The 18,278-nt window shown below is 48.9% G+C and overlaps 1 protein-coding gene across 10 annotated transcripts in view; it reads left to right on the top strand.

Annotated features, from left to right (window-relative positions):
- LOC137570374 (cytochrome P450 2K6-like) overlaps positions 1-18,278 on the top strand; it is a 131,927-nt gene that overhangs the window by 41,661 nt on the left and 71,988 nt on the right. For 9 of the 10 annotated variants that reach the window (XM_068279038.1, XM_068279037.1, XM_068279043.1 and 6 more), the window contains one exon: positions 16,125-16,321. The exons of the other annotated variant lie outside the window; for it this stretch is intronic. In XM_068279038.1, the coding sequence (XP_068135139.1) occupies positions 16,125-16,321 (197 nt within the window). The remainder of the gene's footprint in view (positions 1-16,124; positions 16,322-18,278) is intronic. 10 annotated transcript variants of the gene reach the window in all.

The following is an 18,278-nucleotide window of genomic DNA, read 5'->3' on the forward strand; positions in this document are numbered from 1 at the left end:
TTTAGTATCCTGCCCACACAGTTTCAGTTCCAGCTCGCACAGGCCCAGTCCACACAGTTTCAGTGCCAGCTCGCACAGACTGTATCAGGGTCTCAGCTAGTGTTGGGCGAACATCTAGATGTTCGGGTTCGGGCCGAACAGGCCGAACATGTGCACCTTGGGAGTGGGTACAAGAGGAAAAAATTTTTTAGCAAAAAGAGCTTATAGTTTTTGAGAAAATCGATTTTAAAGTTTCAAAGGGAAAACTGTCTTTTAAATGCAGGAAATGTCTGTTTTCTTTGCACAGGTAACATGCTTTTTGTCGGCATGCAGTCATAAATGTAATACATATAAGAGGTTCCAGGAAAAAGGACCGGTAACGCTAACCCAGCAGCAGCACACGTGATGGAACAGGAGGAGGGTGGCGCAGGAGGAGAAGGCCACGCTTTGTGAGACACAACAACCCAGACCTTGCATGAGGACAAGAAGCGTGCGATTAGCATGCTTTGTACCGCCATGCAGTCATAAATTTAATAAAGATAAGTGGTTCAATAAACAGGGACCACGCGGCAACGCTAACCCAGCAGCAGCAGACGTGATGGAACAGGAGGAGGCGCAGGAGGAGAAGGCCACGCTTTGTGAGACACAACAACCCAGGCCTTGCATGAGGACAAGAAGCGTGCGGATAGCATGCTTTGTACCGCCATGCAGTCATAAATGTAATAAAGATAAGAGGTTCCATAAACAGGGACCGGCAACGCTAACCCAGCAGCAGCACACGTGATGGAACAGGAGCAGGCGCAGGAGGAGAAGGCCACGCTTTGTGAGACACAACAACCCAGGCCTTGCATGAGGTACCGCCATGCAGTCATAAATGTAATAAAGATAAGTGGTTCAATAAACAGGGACCACGCGGCAACGCTAACCCAGCAGCAGCAGACGTGATGGAACAGGAGGAGGCGCAGGAGGAGAAGGCCACGCTTTGTGAGACACAACAACCCAGGCCTTGCATGAGGACAAGAAGCGTGCGGATAGCATGCTTTGTACCGCCATGCAGTCATAAATTTAATAAAGATAAGTGGTTCAATAAACAGGGACCACGCGGCAACGCTAACCCAGCAGCAGCAGACGTGATGGAACAGGAGGAGGCGCAGGAGGAGAAGGCCACGCTTTGTGAGACACAACAACCCAGGCCTTGCATGAGGACAAGAAGCGTGCGGATAGCATGCTTTGTACCGCCATGCAGTCATAAATTTAATAAAGATAAGTGGTTCAATAAACAGGGACCACGCGGCAACGCTAACCCAGCAGCAGCAGACGTGATGGAACAGGAGGAGGCGCAGGAGGAGAAGGCCACGCTTTGTGAGACACAACAACCCAGGCCTTGCATGAGGTACCGCCATGCAGTCATAAATGTAATAAAGATAAGTGGTTCAATAAACAGGGACCGGCAACGCTAACCCAGCAGCAGCAGCAGCACACGTGATGGAACAGGAGCAGGCGCAGGAGGAGAAGGCCACGCTTTGTGAGACACAACAACCCAGGCCTTGCATGAGGACAAAAAGCGTGCGGATATAGCAGCAATGCTTTTTGCCGCCATGCAGTCATAAATGTAATACAGATGAGAGGTTCAATAAACAGGGACCGGTAACGCTACACCATCCCAGATGTTCATTGGTCATGTTACTTGGTTGGGGTCCTGGAGTGTTGCGTAGTCGTTTCCAATCCAGGATTGATTCATTTTAATTTGAGTCAGACGGTCTGCATTTTCTGTGGAGAGGCGGATACGCCGATCTGTGACGATGCCTCCGGCAGCACTGAAACAGCGTTCCGACATAACGCTGGCTGCCGGGCAAGCCAGCACCTCTATTGCGTACATTGCCAGTTCGTGCCAGGTGTCTAGCTTCGATACCCAATAGTTGAAGGGTGCAGATGGATTGTTCGACACAGCTACGTCATCTGACATGTAGTCCTTGACCATCTTCTCCAGGGCGATCGGTGTTGGAGGTGGATCTGCACGCTTCCTGTTCAGTGGGCTGCTGCTGCATGGGTGTCAGAAAATTTTCCCACTCCAAGGACACTGCCGATACCGTTCCCTTTTGGGCACTAGCTGCGGCTTGCGTTGTTTGCTGCCCTCCTGGTCGTCCTGGGTTTGCGGAAGTCAGTCTGTCGTCGTACAACTGGCTAGAGGAGGGGGAGGATGTCAATCTCCTCTCTAAAGTCTCCACAAGGGCCTGCTGGTATTCTTCCATTTTGACCTGTCTGACTCTTTCTTCAAGCAGTTTTGGAACATTGTGTTTGTACCGTGGATCCAGAAGGGTATAAACCCAGTAATTGGTGTTGTCCAGAATGCGCACAATGCGTGGGTCGCGTTCAATGCAGTCTAGCATGAATTGAGCCATGTGTGCAAGAGTCCTACCAGAATCCTCATCATCCTCTTGTGAGCGTTGTGATAGTTGTTGTGATGCATCATAGTCGTCACCTTCTTCCTGGTCTGCTTCTGCTGACCATTCGCGCTGAATTGTGGAAGTCCAACGTGCACCGCTCTGGCCCTCGTCAGTGGTGGCATGAAATTCCTGCTCCAACTCCAGCTGTTCCTCCTCCTCTTCTTCGTCATAGCTGCTGGGGCCAGCGTTCCCTGAGGCGGATGGCCTGATGTTGGTACCATCACGCTGATCGTTTTCTCCTTCAGATTCCCCCAGTTGCATCATGACAGCTGTTTCCTTGATTTTCAACATTGACCTCTTCAGTAAACACAGCAGTGGTATGGTAATGCTGACTGAAGAGTTGTCACTGCTCACAAGCAACGTGGATTGCTCAAAATTTTGGAGGACTTGGCAGAGGTCCAACATGTTGGCCCAATCGGATCCACAGAAGCTTGGCAGCTGGCCGGATGCGCCTCGGTACTGCGCCGTCATGTACTGGACCACTGCACTCTTCTGCTCACAAAAGCGTGCTAGCATGTGCAGCGTAGAATTCCAGCGCGTAGGGACATCACACAGCAAGCGATGGTGGGGGAGATTGAAGCGCTCCTGCATCTTGGCGAGTGCCCCCGAAGCAGTACTGGAATTTCTACAATGTTTGGCCACTCGACGCACCTTCAACAGAAGATCGGCCACGCCTGGGTATGTCCTCAGGAACCGCTGAACTACTAGGTTCATCACGTGCGCCAGGCAAGGGATGTGTGTCAGCTTAGCCAACCTTAAAGCGCGAATGAGATTACTCCCATTATCACACACAACCATGCCCGGTTTCAAGTCCAGCGGTGCCAGCCACAAATCCGTCTGTTCCTTTATTCCCTTCCAAATTTCCTCCCCTGTGTGCTGCTTATCCCCAAGGCAGATCAGCTTCAGCAACGCTTGCTGATGCATGCCAACAGCTGTGCTGCACTGCTTCCACGATCCTACTGCTGCTGGGTTAGCGTTTCCGGATGAGGTACAGCTTTGAGATGCGTTGGAGGAGAAGGAGTCAGAGAGGTAGGTGCTGCTGTTGTTATCCAGTGGGAGGGACGGCGGTGCAGCTGTTTGCGGCGTGGGCAACACCCGCGCCGTAGCAGGTGAGGAATCGCTGCCAGGCTCCACAAGGTTCACCCAGTGCGCGGTAAGGGAGATGTATCGACCCTGGCCGAACGCACTCGTCCATTCTTCGGCATTCTTCAAGCTTCGGGTTATTTTGCTGACCACGTGCTCATGCAACTCAGGCACTGCAGAGCGCGCAAAGTGGTAGCGGCTGGGAACCACGTAACGTGGGATGGCCACTGACATCATGCCCTTGAAGCTGTTTGTCTCCACCACTCGATATGGCAGCATTTCGCAGGCCAGAAGCTTGGCTATGCTGGCTGTTACTGCCACGGCCCGGGGGTCATTTGCTGGCAATTTCCTCTTGCGCTCAAACATCTCCGACACAGACAACTGAACCGTAGCGCTGCACACGGAAGGGCTGTTGGTTGTTGTGTTTGATGAACACTGGGAGACCTCAAGAGCACTACTCCGGAAAGTGACAGTGTCAGCGTCGTCTGATGTTTGTGAATGTTGTGAACCACGCAATGGCTGGGCTACTGCTGCTGCTGAGGCGGGTCTGGTGGTGAGTCTGGTGAACCCAAGGGAGGCAGTGTTGCTGGTACCCTGTCCTGCCGCGTTTGCCCACAGAGTGGGATGTTTGGATAGCATGTGGCGGCTCATGCTGGTGGTGGAGAGGTTGTTAATACTTTTCCCCCTGCTCAGGCGAGTCTTGCACACCTTGCAAATCGCCATGGTAACATCCTCAGTGCAGTCTTCAAAGAAAGCCCAGACTTTGGAGCACCTGCCTCCTTGCTGGCGATTTCTGTTTCCTCCTCTTTTGCCTCTCACTCTAACTTCCACGCTTGTGGTGCCTGAAATTGCGCGCCGCCTACCTTGTGGCACAAGGCGAACTCGTGCAGCAGTGGGTTCTTCAACAGACTCATCTGTGCTCCTGCTACGACGGCGATGTTCTCGTTCACAAATAAAATCTGGGTCTCTGTCCACATTGTCCATACCCTCCTCTTCCATCTCCTCAAACTCGTCATATGTCATTGTGGGGGGCCGCCGCCGTGGAGTAGAGCTCCCCAGAACAACCTCTGCGCAGCTCACTCCAACGTCGTCTTCCAGATCTTGTCGGCCGACCTCCTGCAATTGCAACCCCTCCTGCCCAACTTGCTCTGGGATTTGGGTTTCCGAGTCCTCCTCGGACTCGCCTTGTATTTCAGTGCGCGGTGCATTTCCCACAGTTAATGGTTGTGAATCCGGGCACAACATTTCTGGCTGTTCCTCCATTGACCTTTCATAGGTGGAAGTTTGTTGGGCTGGGAATAGCTCCTGCGAATACCCCATTGTGTCCTGAGGTAATTCATAGGACTGGTTATCTGGCAGTTGTGTGCGTGGTGTCGCTGCCGGTTGTGTCAGCTTTGTGCCCACTGGCTCCTTGTAACTGGCTGAGGACTCGGACCTCGTGCGTGATGTGCTGGTGCTGCTTAACCCACTGCTGGACGCTTGAGAGGTCATCCAAGTAATTATCTGGTCCTGTTCTTTTGGATTTGTGAGGGTTGTTGTCCTGGACAACATGGGCGGTATTGAGTGGGTTTTCTTGGGTGCTCCCCTGTGGCCTGTACGTGAACCGTCAGGGGAAACACCTCTTCCCTTGCCCCTTCCTCTTTCACCGGATTTCTTCCTCATTTCACTTATCCTTACAGTACACGCTGACTGGCAGCAGTACAGTGGCAGTACAGAAATGCTATACAGTACCACTATTCCCAGCAGCGACACAGAGCACAATGCTATACAGTGGCGGGTGAGCGGTGTACTACTGTTCCCAGGCCCAGCAGACACAGAGTGGAAGTAAACACAATGCTATATAGTCTGGCTGAGCGGTGTACACAGAGTGGCAGTACACACAATGCTATATAGTCTGGCTAAGCCGTGTACACAGTGTGTCATTAAACACAATGCTATATATAGCGTGGCTGAGCGAGGTGCACAGTGGCAGTACACACAATGCTTTATAGTCAGGCTGAGCCGTGTACACAGAGTGTCAGTAAACAATGGTATATAGTCTGGCTGAGCGGTGTACACAGAGTGGCAGTAAACACAATGCTATATATAGCGTGGCTGAGCGAGGTGCACAGTGGCAGTACACACAATGCTATATATAGCGTGGCTGAGCGAGGTGCACAGTGGCAGTACACACAATGCTATATATAGCGTGGCTGAGCGAGGTGCACAGTGGCAGTACACACAATGCTATATTAGTCAGGCTAGCCTAAGCCGTGTACACAGAGTGTCAGAAAACACAATGCTATATATATAGCGTGGCTGAGCGAGGTGCACAGTGGCAGTACACACAATGCTATATATAGCGTGGCTGAGCGAGGTGCACAGTGGCAGTACACACAATGCTATATATAGCGTGGCTGAGCGAGGTGCACAGTGGCAGTACACACAATGCTATATATAGCGTGGCTGAGCGAGGTTCACAGTGGCAGTACACACAATGCTATATTAGTCAGGCTAGCCTAAGCCGTGTACACAGAGTGTCAGAAAACACAATACTATATATATAGCGTGGCTGAGCAAGGTGCACAGTGGCAGTACACACAATGCTATATATAGCGTGGCTGAGCGAGGTGCACAGTGGCAGTACACACAATGCTATATATAGCGTGGCTGAGCGAGGTGCACAGTGGCAGTACACACAATGCTATATTAGTCAGGCTAGCCTAAGCCGTGTACACAGAGTGTCAGAAAACACAATGCTATATATATAGCGTGGCTGAGCGAGGTGCACAGTGGCAGTACACACAATGCTATATATAGCGTGGCTGAGCGAGGTGCACAGTGGCAGTACACACAATGCTATATATAGCGTGGCTGAGCGAGGTGCACAGTGGCAGTACACACAATGCTATATATAGCGTGGCTGAGCGAGGTGCACAGTGGCAGTACACACAATGCTATATATAGCGTGGCTGAGCGAGGTGCACAGTGGCAGTACACACAATGCTATATATAGCGTGGCTGAGCGAGGTGCACAGTGGCAGTACACACAATGCTATATATAGCGTGGCTGAGCGAGGTGCACAGTGGCAGTACACACAATGCTATATATAGCGTGGCTGAGCGAGGTGCACAGTGGCAGTACACACAATGCTATATATAGCGTGGCTGAGCGAGGTGCACAGTGGCAGTACACACAATGCTATATATAGCGTGGCTGAGCGAGGTGCACAGTGGCAGTACACACAATGCTATATATAGCGTGGCTGAGCGAGGTGCACAGTGGCAGTACACACAATGCTATATTAGTCAGGCTAAGCCGTGTACACGGAGTGTCAGAAAACACAATGCTATATATATAGCGTGGCTGAGCGAGGTGCACAGTGGCAGTACACACAATGCTATATATAGCGTGGCTGAGCGAGGTGCACAGTGGCAGTACACACAATGCTATATATAGCGTGGCTGAGCGAGGTGCACAGTGGCAGTACACACAATGCTATATATAGCGTGGCTGAGCGAGGTTCACAGTGGCAGTACACACAATGCTATATTAGTCAGGCTAGCCTAAGCCGTGTACACAGAGTGTCAGAAAACACAATACTATATATATAGCGTGGCTGAGCAAGGTGCACAGTGGCAGTACACACAATGCTATATATAGCGTGGCTGAGCGAGGTGCACAGTGGCAGTACACACAATGCTATATATAGCGTGGCTGAGCGAGGTGCACAGTGGCAGTACACACAATGCTATATTAGTCAGGCTAGCCTAAGCCGTGTACACAGAGTGTCAGAAAACACAATGCTATATATATAGCGTGGCTGAGCGAGGTGCACAGTGGCAGTACACACAATGCTATATATAGCGTGGCTGAGCGAGGTGCACAGTGGCAGTACACACAATGCTATATATAGCGTGGCTGAGCGAGGTGCACAGTGGCAGTACACACAATGCTATATATAGCGTGGCTGAGCGAGGTGCACAGTGGCAGTACACACAATGCTATATATAGCGTGGCTGAGCGAGGTGCACAGTGGCAGTACACACAATGCTATATATAGCGTGGCTGAGCGAGGTGCACAGTGGCAGTACACACAATGCTATATATAGCGTGGCTGAGCGAGGTGCACAGTGGCAGTACACACAATGCTATATATAGCGTGGCTGAGCGAGGTGCACAGTGGCAGTACACACAATGCTATATATAGCGTGGCTGAGCGAGGTGCACAGTGGCAGTACACACAATGCTATATATAGCGTGGCTGAGCGAGGTGCACAGTGGCAGTACACACAATGCTATATTAGTCAGGCTAAGCCGTGTACACAGAGTGTCAGAAAACACAATGCTATATATATAGCGTGGCTGAGCGAGGTGCACAGTGGCAGTACACACAATGCTATATATAGCGTGGCTGAGCGAGGTGCACAGTGGCAGTACACACAATGCTATATATAGCGTGGCTGAGCGAGGTGCACAGTGGCAGTACACACAATGCTATATTAGTCAGGCTAGCCTAAGCCGTGTACACAGAGTGTCAGAAAACACAATGCTATATATATAGCGTGGCTGAGCGAGGTGCACAGTGGCAGTACACACAATGCTATATATAGCGTGGCTGAGCGAGGTGCACAGTGGCAGTACACACAATGCTATATATAGCGTGGCTGAGCGAGGTGCACAGTGGCAGTACACACAATGCTATATTAGTCAGGCTAGCCTAAGCCGTGTACACAGAGTGTCAGAAAACACAATGCTATATATATAGCGTGGCTGAGCGAGGTGCACAGTGGCAGTACACACAATGCTATATATAGCGTGGCTGAGCGAGGTGCACAGTGGCAGTACACACAATGCTATATATAGCGTGGCTGAGCGAGGTGCACAGTGGCAGTACACACAATGCTATATTAGTCAGGCTAGCCTAAGCCGTGTACACAGAGTGTCAGAAAACACAATGCTATATATATAGCGTGGCTGAGCGAGGTGCACAGTGGCAGTACACACAATGCTAAATATAGCGTGGCTGAGCGAGGTGCACAGTGGCAGTACACACAATGCTATATATAGCGTGGCTGAGCGAGGTGCACAGTGGCAGTACACACAATGCTATATATAGCGTGGCTGAGCGAGGTGCACAGTGGCAGTACACACAATGCTATATTAGTCAGGCTAGCCTAAGCCGTGTACACAGAGTGTCAGAAAACACAATGCTATATATATAGCGTGGCTGAGCGAGGTGCACAGTGGCAGTAAACAATGCTATATATAGCGTGGCTGAGCGAGGTGCACAGTGGCAGTACACACAATGCTATATTAGTCAGGCTAAGCCGTGTACACAGAGTGTCAGAAAACACAATGCTATATATATATAGTGTGGCTGAGCGAGGTACACAGTGGCAGTAAACAATGCTATATATAGTGTGGCTGAGCGAGCGGTGTACTACTGTTCCCAGCAGTGACACACAATGACTGGGGGGGACCCTGGCTAGCGTGGCTGGAGAGCGAACTACCCTGCCTGCCTACCCAAAGCTAAACCCACAGACAAATGGCGGAGATATGACGTGGTTCGGGTATTTATTTACCCGAACCACGTGACCGTTCGGCCAATCAGAGCGCGTTCGGGCCCGAACCACGTGACCCGTTCGGCCAATCACAGCGCTAGCCGAACGTTCGGGGAACGTTCGGCCATGCGCTCTTAGTTCGGCCATGTGGCCGAACGGTTTGGCCGAGCACCGTCAGGTGTTCGGCCGAACTCGAACATCACCCGAACAGGGTGATGTTCTGCAGAACCCGAACAGTGGCGAACACTGTTCGCCCAACACTAGTCTCAGCCAACTGTCCAGCCATGTGCTCAGCCAATGGCCCAGCCAAGTGCTCAGCCAAAGGTCCAGATCCATGAGGTTATGCAGTCTGTTGCCCTGCCTGAAACTACTGACTGAGCCTGTTGCCCTGTCTGAAGCTTCCCAACCTGTTAACCTCCCTGAAGTTTTTCCGTCTTCTGTTTTGCCTGATCTTATGCAATCCACTGCCCAGCCTTCACAGACTTTTGCTGCTGTCCAGATGTCACAGACTTTTGCTGCTGTCCAGATGTCACAGACTTTTGCTGCTGTCCAGATGTCACAGACTTTTGCTGCTGTCCAGATGTCACAGACACGTGTATAAAAAAAGGGCGCCTGGAAAAAAGGGCGCGGGGTATAGCCAAAATTTTAAGTTTTAATGCAAAACCATATTTTTCGTTTAAGAGGTTGTAAACGAAAATTTAGTGCTAAATAGGTTAAATAAATGGCAAAATACCGTCTATAACAGCAAATGAATTATGAAATGAAACGTCAAATAGCGTCTATAACAAAAATGATATTTACACTTGTATTAAGCAATGAGCATAGCAATGCAATGGTATATTTTACAGATATTTTACTGCAATTATACCTAACTGTAGGCTCACACAGATCTCTCCCTATCCCTATCCCTAACCCCTAGACCCCCTCTTTGTTTAAATATACATAATTTAAAAAAAATTGTATATATTACATATATTGTGCTGTAACTATACCTAACCTTACTCTCACACAGAGCCCTCCCTGTACCTATCCCTAACCCCTAGACCCCCCTGGTGGTGCCTAACCCTAACCACCCCCTGGTGGTGCCTAACCCTAAGATCCCCCCCTGGTGGTGCCTAACCCTAAGATCCCCCCCTGGTGGTGCCTAACCCTGACCACCCCCTGGTGGTGGCTAAACCTAACCACCCCCCTGGTGGTGCCTAAACCTAACCACCCCCCTGGTGGTGCCTAAACCTAAGATCCCCCCCTGGTGGTGCCTAACCCTAAGATCCCCCCCTGGTGGTGCCTAAACCTAACCACCCCCCTGGTGGTGCCTAACCCTAACCACCCCCTGGTGGTGGCTAAACCTAACCACCCCCCTGGTGGTGCCTAAACCTAACCACCCCCCTGGTGGTGCCTAAACCTAAGACCCCCCTGGTGGTGCCTAACCCTAAGATCCCCCCCTGGTGGTGCCTAAACCTAACCACCCCCCTGGTGGTGCCTAACCCTAACCACCCCCTGGTGGTGGCTAAACCTAACCACCCCCCTGGTGGTGCCTAAACCTAACCACCCCCCTGGTGGTGCCTAAACCTAAACACCCCCTGGTGGTGCCTAAACCTAACCACCCCCCTGGTGGTGCCTAAACCTAACCACCCCCCTGGTGGTGCCTAAACCTGACCACCCCCCTGGTGGTGCCTAAACCTAAATCTCCCCTGGTGGTGCCTAACCCTAACCATCCCCCTGGTGGTGTATATTGCACTGTAACTATACCTAACCCTTCCTGTACCTAACCCCTAGACCCCCCTGGTGGTGCCTAACCCTAACCACCCCCCTGGTGGTGCCTAACCCTAACCACCCCCTGGTAGCGTATATTATACTGTAACTATACCTAACCCTCCCTGTACCTATCCCTAACCCCTAGACCCCCCTGGTAATGCCTAAACCTAACCATCCCCACCACACAAACACCCTAAACACATAAAAACAATAATTTATTTAATCCTTAAAATACTTCACTACAAATAACATGAATAAAATAATTTAAATATTTGTAATAGAATAAATAGCCTTAAAATAGCCTTAAAATCACGTATACATTATTATAAATAGAGAAAAGTATATATAAATATATACATTACAATAGATAGCCTTACAATCATGTACGCATTAGAAATCTTAAAATAACAGTAATATTAAAAGCGATATTTTAGTAACTATAATCAACGCATTATAAGTGTAAAAACAAAGTTAATACCAAAAGTGATGCATTTCTAATACAATAAGGTTGAAAACTGCATTTAAGCATTATACATAAGAAAACAAATTTTTAAATGATCAAAGAAGTATACACAAAAATTTAGTTGTTATACTTTTGTACGTGAAATTTTAAAACGAAAAAATAAGTAAAAACTGCTATAAGCAAAATTTAAAAACGAAAAAATAAGTATAACACAAAGTCAAAACGAACTTGTAAACGATATTTGTTATAAACCTTATTCTGTAAACGAAAACTTTTGTTAACACGATCCCTGTAACCGCTATTTCTCGGGCGCCCTTTTTTCCTGTCGGGCGCCGAATAGCCGATATTTTTGCATTGCAGTCTATGGCGGCGCCCTTTTTGTCCACTATCCCTGTGCGCCCTTTTTTACTTGCACCGTCACAGACTTTTGCTGCTGCCCAGATGTCACAGACTTCTGCTGCTGCCCAGCCTTCACAGACTTCTGCTGCTGCCCAGCCTTCACAGACTTCTGCTGCTGCCCAGCCTTCACAGACGTCTGCTGCTGCCCAGCCTTCACCGACGTCTGCTGCTGCCCAGCCTTCACCGACGTCTGCTGCTGCCCAGCCTTCACAGACGTCTGCTGCTGCCCAGCCTTCACAGACTTCTGCTGCTCCCAGCCTTCGCAGACTTCTGCTGCTGCCCAGCCTTCACAGACGTCTGCTGCTGCCAGCCTTCACAGACATCTGCTGCTGCCCAGCCTTCACAGACGTCTGCTGCTGCCCAGCCTTCACAGACGTCTGCTGCTGCCCAGCCTTCACAGACTTCTGCTGCTCCCAGCCTTCGCAGACTTCTGCTGCTGCCCAGCCTTCACCGACGTCTGCTGCTGCCCAGCCTTCACAGACTTCTGCTGCTGCCAGCCTTCACAGACTTCTGCTGCTCCCAGCCTTCGCAGACTTCTGCTGCTGCCCAGCCTTCACAGACGTCTGCTGCTGCCCAGCCTTCACCGACGTCTGCTGCTGCCCAGCCTTCACCGACGTCTGCTGCTGCCCAGCCTTCACAGACTTCTGCTGCTGCCCAGCCTTCAGAGACGTCTGCTGCTGCCAGCCTTCACAGACATCTGCTGCTGCCCAGCCTTCACAGACGTCTGCTGCTGCCCAGCCTTCACAGACGTCTGCTGCTGCCCAGCCTTCACAGACGTCTGCTGCTGCCCAGCCTTCACAGACGTCTGCTGCTGCCCAGCCTTCACAGACGTCTGCTGCTGCCCAGCCTTTACAGACGTCTGCTGCTGCCCAGCCTTCACAGACGTCTGCTGCTGCCCAGCCTTCACAGACGTCTGCTGCTGCCCAGCCTTCACAGACTGTTGGTACCAAGCCTGTTGCATCGCCTGATGTTTGCCAGTTTCCTGCTCTGCCTGAGACCTGCCAACATATTGTCCAGCCTGATCCTGTCCAGTCTCCTGCTCAGCCTGATGATCCTCTCCTGTCTCCTGCTCAGCCTGATGATCCTCTCCTGTCTCCTGCTCAGCCTGATGATCCTGTCCAGTCTCCTGCTCAGCCTGATCTTGTCCAGTCTCCTGCTCAGCCTGATCTTGTCCAGCCTCCTGTCCTGCCTGATGTCTGCCAGTCTCCAGCTCAGCCTGATGATCCTCTCCAGTCTCCTGCTCAGCCTGAGGACTGTTAGTCTCCTGCTCAGCCTAATGATCGTGCCCAGTCTCCTGCCAAGCCTTATGCCTGCCAGTCTCCTGTCCAGCCTGATATCTTGCCTGATATCCTCCGGTCTCCTGTTTTACCTGTTTCACTACTTGGTGGTTTCCGGTTTGTGTTCTGGTTTCCTGAGATCCTGTTTCCTACATTGCTATTTGTCCTGGTCTGGCTTGGGTTGGCATTATTTCCCTCTCTGCCCACCCAGGTTTGCCTTCTACTGCCTCCTGTATTTGTTGCTGCTTTCTGGGTCCTGCCTGATGTTGTACAGTCTTTTACCGAACTTGCCATCCTGCCTGGACATCTACAGTTTGTGTTACAACATCCAAAGATCAAGTTTTCAAAGTGTTTTCCCTCCCTGCCCGCCCAAGCTTGGCCTCTGCGACCCACCTGGCCAATGTGTGGGTTGTCTGCTTCCTTGTGGGACCCTGGCGGAAGTTTTCTAAAGACACTGTGGAGCGTCCTGAGGCCGCTCCTTCGGGGGAGGGGGGGGGGGGGGAGGGGGGAGTACTGTTACGGCCCATGTATTTCCTTCTCCTGCCTGCTGGTGGCAGTATTTACTTGGTCTATCCTGAACTTTCACTGTGCCACCAGCAGAGGGCTTTTTGGACATGTAGCAGCCCTGCAGTTCTGCCTTCCTCCAGTGGGTGGCCGTGTGCTACTTATGCAAAAGACTTGCAATTCAATGTCTGACCTGCAGATGCCTCTAATGGGACATATGAGTGACAATTATCTCCAGCTGCTTCCTGCTTCAGGGCCTATATAAGTCTGCCCCTTCCTCCTAGTCATTGCCAGAACTTCCTTTGTTACAGGTCTGAGTCTCTGGTCACCTCTGTTACCTGATTCCTTATGTTTTGTGATCTGATTACCTGTTTATTCCTCTCTGTACCTCGTATGTATCTGATTACCCGTTGCTGACTCTGATATTCCCTTTTGACCTGTCTTTGCCTGCTCCCTTTGATACCGCGTTACTGTATATATTTTTTGCTTGTACATGTAAATAGATTGTTAGTCAGGAATTATGTGTGCACACTGTTTTGTTTGGTTTGCGGGAGATTCACTGTATATATTGTTTGCATATGGTTGCATGTTATTTGCATGATTTGGTTCTTAATAAGAACATTGCACATTCCTGTTTCAGTATCAGTGTTTCTGCAAACTGTGGTCATTCCTTGCAATACCTGTTTGTTGTTCTGTAACACATATCTTCCTCCTCCTGCTCTGATTCTGGCACCCCACTTAACATTCCGTCAACAGCCATCACCAATGTGCCATCATCACAGGGCTCAGCGGTGTGGACATTTTTTTGTGTGTCTGCCTGTCATCTGTACTCTCTGCCACCGAAAATTGAGCCGCGGAAAGACCAAGACCCGCGTAGGGACAACTACCTTACAAAGGCACATGATTACAAAGCACAAACTGCAATGGGATGACCACCTGAGGAAAAGCAGCAAACAAAAGCAAAGTCACACACGGCAGTGGAAGATACTAGGCCACAATTAGCTCTCAAAAGAGGTGATACCTAAACTGTACCGTGATGTTGAAAGGCAATTGGTGACATCTCTGGCACACAGGGGCGGGTCAAGGCTGGGTCCATCTGACCATGGATGCCTGGTCTGCAAAGCACGCTCAGGCCTGCCAGAAGACTAAGTCAGTCCCTACACACAGCATCTCTGCCTGCAGGCCGCTTGACTGCCTTCTCCGCCACCACCAACAGGGTCCAGGACTCAAGGCGAATTCCTGAATTTGATATTTCTTGGCCCAGTCTTGACGTTTCAGCTTGTGTGTCTTGTTCAGTGGTGGTCGTCTTTCAGCCTTTCTTACCTTGGCCATGTCTCTGAGTATTGCACACCTTGTGCTTTTGGGCACTCCAGTGATGTTGCAGCTCTGAAATATGGCCAAACTGGTGGCAAGTGGCATCTTGGCAGCTGCACGCTTGACTTTTCTCAGTGCATGGGCAGTTATTTTGCGCTTTGGTTTTTCCACACGCTTCTTGCGACCCTGTTGACTATTTTGAATGAAACGCTTGATTGTTCAATGATCACGCTTCAGAAGCTTTGCAATTTTAAGAGTGCTGCATCCCTTTGCAAGATATCTCACTATTTTTGACTTTTCTGAGCCTGTCAAGTCCTTCTTTTGACCCATTTTGCCAAAGGAAAGGAAGTTGCCTAATAATTATGCACACCTGATATAGTGTGTTGATGTCATTAGACCACACTCCTTCTCATTACAGAGATGCACATCACTTAATATGCTTAATTGGTAGTAGGCTTTCGAGCCTATACAGCTTGGAGTAAGACAACACGCATAAAGATGATGTGATCAAAATACTCATTTGCCTTATAATTCTGCACTCCCTGTATGCACAAACTGACTTACACTACACTGACTGTCTGAATAATCAATCAAATCACTAACTGAACAGGAATCGAATAGCTAATAGGCAATGTGGAATACAGTGAAAACGCTGTGTTTGGCACAGTAAAACACACTCGCTTTCAGACAAATAACACCAGAGATGCTCTCAGTGTTAAAGTTGCCCAGCAACGAGGAAGCTCTAAGATGGCAGACGCTTTATATGGAGGAGCGAGGGGCAAAAGCTCCCCTCTTCTGATTGGTCACTAGGGCCTCGGCTAGGGGCTCTGTGATTGGTCCAACAATGTAATTGTCCCGGTTATGCTTACAACTCGTAATTATGGCTTGTAACATGGAATTACGGGCCAGATCCAAATGCAACTATGGATGCATTCGAAGTCACCAGACGTGATTGCCGCCGATCACAGATTAAGATTCTAATTCTGTAATCGCTCAAATCGGCCTGTAATTATGGGATAGAGGTAATTACAGGGCCGTGATGGGCGCCACCAATAATTAACATCACTAATAAGCAAATTACAGCCATTAAAAGTTTTCCTGGCAGAATCCAACTTCTGAGGGCAGGGAGAGATAAAATACATGAACTATTGACCTTTTTTAACTTTGGGACACTTAATAGGCTGCCACTGATTACAGACAGTAAATCATTTAAACTACGTTGTAAATGTTTAAATGTAAAAGAAAACCACGTGATACTTTAAAAAAGCCATTTTTAGGAGTAGGAGGATAAATATAATTGTTTATCTTATCAGTTTCTTTCCACCTCTGGTTCACTTTAATTTCGATTTCCTTCTCCAGCCTATACTGCTGAGATGTATTTTACTGATCCGGTCACCACTGTCCTCTCCATCGTGACCTGTGTTTTCCTGGCAATAGGCTTATATGGAAGGAAGAGAAAAGTCCATCCAAACTATCCTCCTGGACCACCACGCTTGCCATTCATTGGAAATATGCACATGATACATGTGAGCAGACCCCATCTGACGTTTCACAAGGTGAAGAATTGATATTTCAAATGTATAGTTAGTTTCAATGTTTTTATGGAATTATTGCACAAGTAAAGCCAATAACAGTTAAAGGATACCCGAAGTAATATGTGACATGATGAGATAGACATGTGTATGTACAGTGCCTAGCACACATATAACTATAGTGTGTTCCTTTTTATCTTTCTCTGTCCTGACTCAGACAGGAAGTGACTACAGTGTGACCCTCACTGATAAGAAATTCCAACTATAAAACACTTTCCTAGCAGAAAATGGCTTCTGAGAGCAAGAAAGAGATAAAAAGGGGAATTTCTTATCAGTGAGGGTCACTGACTGAGTCAGCCACCTACATATCTGATATTTAACTCTTTGAGGCAGAGAGAGAAAAAAGGAACACAGCCTAGTTATTTGTATGCTAGGCACTGTACATACACATGTCTATCTCATCATGTCACATGTCACCTCTGTTGTCCTTTCATACAGTTTGTTGAAATACAAAAAGTAGTTGTTCCAAGAGCAAAATGCCTCCAACAAAACGTCTTATAGTATTATCTTCTAGATTTACATTAAAGAGGAACTTTACTGAAAGATAGTATCGGGGAAGAGGGGTTTATTCAATAAATTGCAAAGTGAGAGATTAAAAGACAGAAGATAGATCAAGAAATGACCAGTGCTGCTCAGCAAGATTCCGGATATCCGGGTAACCCAGATATCCGACCATTTTTTAGCTATCCGATCCGGATTCCGGATCTCGGATTTCTGTAGAAATTTGGATAGCTATCTGCGGATATTTGGTCGCATAACACGGATATTGTGGATATCCGGATCTGAAATACTGTAACTAAGGAAAAGACGTCCTGGAGCCAATCAGAGGGCTCCCAGCAGAAGCCCTAGCAACCAATCACAGAGGGGAACCCTGGTCAGCCCCACCTGACCTCATTGAGCCAAATAGAGGGATCCCAGCCTAAGCCCTGGCACCCAATCACAGAAAGGAACACTGGCCAGCCCCCCTGTATAATAAGGAGGGTTGCCATGATGAGACATATCGTCCTAGCTTGGGAATGCTCACTGAGAGACATGCTCCAGTGCTGCTAGCCTAGCAAGGGCTGTACACAGTTATAAACCTAAAGCTGTTCAGCAATTAACCCCTTCACTATAACTACACTATTGTAAATTGTTAATTAGCTTGTTTGATTTCATTGACTGACAGTCAGAGTGTGTGCTCCAGTGCTGCTGGCCTAGCAAGGGCTGCACATAGTCAGTGATATAAGCTGTTCAGTGATTAACCCCTTCACTATCACTACACAGTTGTTAAATCATTAATTAGCTTGATGTCTTTGTCTGACAGTCAAAGTGTGTGCTGCAGGCAGCTGCCATGTGTCTGTGTGTGTGCTGTGCACAGACCAGGCCAGCTGCTGCCTGCTGGCCAGCTATTAGCCTTAGGTATAGGTTAGGTTAGGGATTAGGGAATAGGATTACTGTGTTATTGTGTAGTTAGTACTGTAGTACTGCAGTCAGTGCTAGTAGTTGCTAGAGTCGTAGTAGTACTGTGTTAGCTTTCTACAGAACTGCTGTGCTGTGAGCAGTGCCAGTGTGACAGTTAGTGTGCACTAGTGTCTTCTCCTCTGCTGTCTGACTGTCACTCAGCACTTGGCACGTGTCACGTTTTTCTGTCATTTTTTTTTTGTCAAATCTGCTGACATGATTGCACGTATTTCTAGGCAAATCTGCTGACATGATTGCACGTATTTCTAGTCAAATCTGCTGACATGATTGCACGGATTTCTAGTCAAATCTGCTGATATGATTGCACGTATTTTCTAGTCAAATCTGCTGACATGATTGCACGTATTTCTAGTCAAATCTGCTGACATGATTGCACGTATTTCTAGTCAAATCTGCCACATGATTGCACGTGTTTTCTGGTCAAATCTGCCACAATAAACGTGTTTTTTAGTCAAATCTG

Source organism: Hyperolius riggenbachi, chromosome 4 (genome assembly GCF_040937935.1).
Source record: "Hyperolius riggenbachi isolate aHypRig1 chromosome 4, aHypRig1.pri, whole genome shotgun sequence".
Taxonomy (NCBI): Eukaryota; Metazoa; Chordata; class Amphibia; order Anura; family Hyperoliidae; genus Hyperolius; species Hyperolius riggenbachi.